This window comes from Babylonia areolata, chromosome 34 (genome assembly GCF_041734735.1).
Source record: "Babylonia areolata isolate BAREFJ2019XMU chromosome 34, ASM4173473v1, whole genome shotgun sequence".
Lineage (NCBI taxonomy): Eukaryota > Metazoa > Mollusca > Gastropoda > Neogastropoda > Buccinidae > Babylonia > Babylonia areolata.
In genome coordinates, this window is record NC_134909.1 from 1,098,841 (window position 1) to 1,104,840 (window position 6,000).

General features: G+C 46.6%; 1 protein-coding gene across 5 annotated transcripts in view; it reads right to left on the minus strand.

Annotated features, from left to right (window-relative positions):
- Nucleotides 1-6,000, minus strand: part of LOC143277392 (E3 ubiquitin-protein ligase CBL-like) — a 58,791-nt gene that overhangs the window by 33,904 nt on the left and 18,887 nt on the right. For all 5 annotated transcript variants that reach the window (XM_076582176.1, XM_076582178.1, XM_076582177.1 and 2 more), the window contains exon 4: nucleotides 1,140-1,277. In XM_076582176.1, coding sequence (XP_076438291.1) covers nucleotides 1,140-1,277 — 138 coding nt within the window. The remainder of the gene's footprint in view (nucleotides 1-1,139; nucleotides 1,278-6,000) is intronic.

The window sequence follows — 6,000 nt, forward strand, 5'->3', positions numbered from 1 at the left end:
CAGGGCACAACACATCGCAGCACAACACAACACAACACATCACAGCACAGCACAACACAACACAACACGGCACAACACAGCACAACACAGCACAGCACAGCATAGCACAACACAACACAACACAACACAACACGGCACAACACAAGAGAAGAGAGACAAACAACCCACAATCCCTCTCTCTGTCCATCCAGCAGGGCACAACACAGCACAGCACAGCACGGCACAACACGGCACAGCACAGCACAACACAACACAACACGGCACAACACAACACAGCACAACACAACACGGCACAACACAAGAGAAGAGAGACAAACAACCCACAATCCCTCTCTCTGTCCATCCAGCAGGGCACAACACATCGCAGCACAGCACAACATAATACAACACAGCACAACACAACACATCACAACACAACACAGCACAACACAACACGGCACAACACAAGAGAAGAGAGACAAACAACCCACAATCCCTCTCTCTGTCCATCCAGCAGGGCACAGCACAGCACAGCACAGCACAACACAACACGGCACAGCACAGCACAACACAACACAACACAGCACAGCACAGCACAGCACAGCACAACACAACACAACACGGCACAACACAACACAACACAGCACAACACAAGAGAGACAAACAACCCACAATCCCTCTCTCTGTCCATCCAGCAGGGCACAACACATCGCAGCACAACACAACACAACACATCACAGCACAGCACAACACAACACAACACGGCACAACACAGCACAACACAGCACAGCACAGCATAGCACAACACAACACAACACAACACGGCACAACACAAGAGAAGAGAGACAAACAACCCACAATCCCTCTCTCTGTCCATCCAGCAGGGCACAACACAGCACAGCACAGCACGGCACAACACGGCACAGCACAGCACAACACAACACAACACGGCACAACACAACACAGCACAACACAACACGGCACAACACAAGAGAAGAGAGACAAACAACCCACAATCCCTCTCTCTGTCCATCCAGCAGGGCACAACACATCGCAGCACAGCACAACATAATACAACACAGCACAACACAACACATCACAACACAACACAGCACAACACAACACGGCACAACACAAGAGAAGAGAGACAAACAACCCACAATCCCTCTCTCTGTCCATCCAGCAGTGCCTGACACAGGGACTTGTTCTGAGGAATGGTCTGCAGGATCTGTCCATCCCCCGTCACATAGCCAATGGCCCACTGACCCAGCCGTGTACAGCTCAGGCGAAACACGTAGCTGTGGACACACATCATAACTGTGTCAATATGTACACATCGTCACTATGTCACTATGTACACATCATCGCTGTGTCAACACATCATCACTGTGTCAATATGTACACATCATCACTGTGTTTATATATAGTATAGACATATCATCACTGTGTCAATATGTACACATCACTGTCAGTATGTACACATCATCACAGTCTCAACATGTACACATCAACACAGTGTTTATAAATATGTATACATCATCACTGTGTCAATATGTATACATCGTCACTGTGTCAAACTGTGTCACAATCTACACATCATCAAGGTGTCAATATGTAGCATCTTCACTGTGTCAATATGTACACATCATCACGGTGTCAATATGTACACATCACGGTGTCACAATGTACACATCATCATGGTGTCAATATGTACGCATCATCACGGTGTCAATATGTACACATCATCACGGTGTCACAATGTACACATCATCACAGTCTCAACATGTACACATCAACACAGTGTTTATAAATATGTATACATCATCACTGTGTCAATATGTATACATCGTCACTGTGTCAATATATATACATCGTCACTGTGTCAATATGCATACATCGTCACTGTGTCAAACTGTGTCACAATGTACACATCATCAAGGTGTCAATATGTACGCATCTTCACTGTGTCAATATGTACGCATCTTCATGGTGTCAATATGTACACATCATCATGGTGTCAATATGTACGCATCATCACGGTGTCACAATGTACACATCATCACGGTGTCAATATGTACACATCATCACGGTGTCAATATGTACACATCATCACAGTGTCAATATGTACACATCATCACGGTGTCAATATGTACACATCATCACGGTGTCACAATGTACACATCATCATGGTGTCAATATGTACGCATCATCACGGTGTCAATATGTACACATCATCACGGTGTCACAATGTACACATCATCATGGTGTCAATATGTACGCATCATCACGGTGTCACAATGTACACATCATCATGGTGTCAATATGTAGACATCTTCATGGTGTCAATATGTACACATCATCATGGTGTCAATATGTACGCATCATCACGGTGTCACAATGTACACATCATCACGGTGTCACATTGTACACATCATCATGGTGTCAATATGTACGCATCTTCACTGTGTCAATATGTACACATCATCACAGTGTCTATATGTACGCATCTTCACTGTGTCAATATGTACACATCATCACAGTGTCTATATGTACGCATCTTCACTGTGTCAATATGTACACATCATCACTGTGTCAATATGTACACATCATCACAGTGTCTATATGTACACATCATCACGGTGTCAATATGTACACATCATCACTGTGTCAAAAATTATCTACACATTATCACTGTGTGAACATGTCCACACAGTCACTGTGTGAATAAACATACACACAGCTATGGACACAAACACAGACAACATATAAATAAACCAACCATGGTGGTCACAAACAGTCATTTGGTGAATTCTTCTTCTACTTCTTCAATCATGGGCTGCATCTCCCACGGTAACTCGCATGCCCACCAGCGGGTTTTTACGTACAAGACCATTTTTACTCCGCTATGTAGGCAGCCATACTCCATTTTTGGGGGTGTGCATTCTGGGTATGTTCTTGTTTCCATAACCCACCAAACGCGGACATGGGTTACAGGATCTTTAACGTGAGTATCTGATCTTCTCCTTGCGTATACACACGAAGGGGTCAGGCACAAGCAGGTCTCCACATGTGCTGACCTGGGCGATCAGAAAAATATCCACCCTTTACCCACCAGGTGCCGTCACCGAGATTCAAACCCAGGACCCTCAGATTGAAAGTCCAGCGCTTTAACCACTCGGCTATTGTGCCCGTCCACTGTGTGAATAAACAGACAGCTATGGATACAAACATAGCCACTTTTTTTAAACAAACACTTAATTCTGGACACAAACACAGTCACTGAGTCAATAAACACATGGTTACTGTGCAAATGAACACATAGCTGTGGACACAGTCACTGTGTCTATAAACACATGGTTACTGTGTGAATAAACACACAGCTGTGGATACACTGTGTGAATAAACACATAGCTGTGGACACAAACACAGTCACCGTGTGAATAAACACACAGCTGTGGACACAAACACATGGTTACTGTGTCAATAAACACATAGCTGTGGACACAAACATTGTCAACAACACATAACACAAACCTTATCGATGCATCAATACACACATAGCTGTGGACACAAACACTGTCAAAAACACGTAACTGTGGACATGAACACAGTCACTGTGGACAGAGGCAGAGTCACTATAAGACTGTACAAATAAACAATTAGATGTGGACACAGACAGTCACTGTGTCAATAAACACATAGCTGTGAACACAAACACTGTCAAACAAGGACAACAAATTTTCCAGGAGGTGGGTATATATTTGATTCAAAGGAAAGAACCTTGGCAGAACCTTGGAGAACAGCAAAAGCAAAGAACTGGATGGGTGAGGGACTGCTTTAATCAACCAGCAATTCCAGTCAGCATCATCAAAGAACTGGACAGATGGGCTGATTGACTGACTGAATTTGATGTGGATACTTAAACAGCACCTATCCTCAGTTGGAGACCAAGCTCTAAGTGCTTTACATACATGGGGTCATTTGCACCACAGGCTGCCTACCTGAGAAGAGCCGACTGACGGCTGCCACTGGGTGCTCATCATTCGTTTCCTGTGTCATTCAATCAGATTTCAGGCGCACACACATACACACTCAGACAGACATGTAACATTTACGTGTATGACCATTTTTGTTTATTTACCCCACCATGAAGGCAGCCATACTCCGTTTTCGGGGGTGTGCATGCTGGGTATATTCTTGTTTCCATAACCCACCGAACGCCGACACGGATTACAGGATCTTTAACATGCGTATTTGATCTTCTGCGTGCGCATACACACGAAGGGGGTTCAGGCACTAGCAGGTCTGCACATATGTTGACCTGGGAGATCAGAAAAATCTCCACCCTTTACCCACCAGGTGCACTGAGATTTGAACCCGGGACCCTCAGATTTAAAGTCCAGCGCTTTAACCATTCAGCTATTGCGCCCATCAAGGCATCAGGACCCGACAACATTCATACCAGAATACTGAAGACCTGTTCAGACACTATCGCCCCTATTCTAACAATCATTTACAATCGTTCCATACAGACTGGCAAACTACCCACTGATTGGCTCTCAGCCAACATATTGGCCGTCTACAAGAAAGGTGACAGGAACAGGGCCGAGAACTACAGACCAGTCTTACTTCAGCAGCCTGTAACGTTCTTGAACACATCATCTCCCGCCACCTTCGAGACCACCTGGAAAAGCACGGCATACTGACAAACCGGAACCACGGCTTCAGATCAGGCTACTCATGTGAGACGCAGCTCCTTGAGCGACCTCCTTGAGTCCTTCAATGCTGGAAAGCAGATAGACGTGGCCATCCTGGACCTGAGCAAGGCCTTCGACACGGTCCCCCATGGCAGACTGATGCACAAGCTGGACCACGACAGTGTCCGAGGGCCTGTCTACTCCTAGATCTCCAACTTCCTCACCAAGCGGAGGATGCAGGTGGTCCTGGAGGGTGAAGCATCAGATGAGGCAGCAACAGAATCCGGCGTCCCTCAAGGCACAGTGCTAGGCCCATTGCTATTCCTGTGCCATCTCAACGACTTGCCCGACTCCGTCAAATCAACAGTCCGATTATTTGCAGATGACTGCCTGCTCTATCATGAGATCAACAGCTTCCGGGACCACCTCGCACTACAAGCTGACCTTCAGGAGTTAGAGGGATGGGCAAAGTGGTGGGGAATGCGTTTCAACGCCTCCAAGTGCACCATACTGTCCACAGATGGAAGACCCACTTCCTCTGCAAACTGGATGGAACCCCTCGTCAACAGGTCCAAGAGAGCCCATACCAACGAGTCCAGCTTTCAGCTGACCTGAAGTGCACTACCCACATCACCAACATCTGCAAGAAAGCTGGATCGATGGTGGGCTTCCTACGCTGAAACCTTCGGAACTGCCCACAGGAATGTAGGCGCCTGGCATACATCTCCCTCGTCCAATCCAGACGTGAATACGCTGCAGTGGTATGGGATCCCTTCTACAGACAGAATGCTGAGAGACTAAAACGGGTCCAACGACAGGCCGCCCGGTTCATCACGAGGGACTACAAGTCTAGGAACCTGGGCTGCGTCACAAAGATGCTGGAAGACCTCAACTTCCCCCCACTAGAAGAGCGCCGCAGACAACAGCGTCTTAACCTACTACATAAGATTGCTGAAGGACGAATCCCGGCTCTACCACCAAGAGAGTTCCTCAAACCAGTCAACGCAGACCGCCGCAGGATCCGCCCAACGAGGTACACAGGCTTCAGCAGTAGCAACATCATCGAGCGACAAGTTGTGAACAACACCAGAGGCTTCAGTATTCCACACAGCAACACAGAACAGCACAGGAACTCCTATTTTATTAGAACAGTAGCAGAGTGGAATCAGCTATCTGATGAAGCCATCCTAGCAGGCCCCGCCAGCGCAGCACCATCAGCACACGGTGGATCACCATCAAGGCCTGCCCTAACCACTCATTAAATCTATTTATATGTTTTTACCCCTTCGTCACCATCAAGGGATAGTCCTTGTACAAAATTATT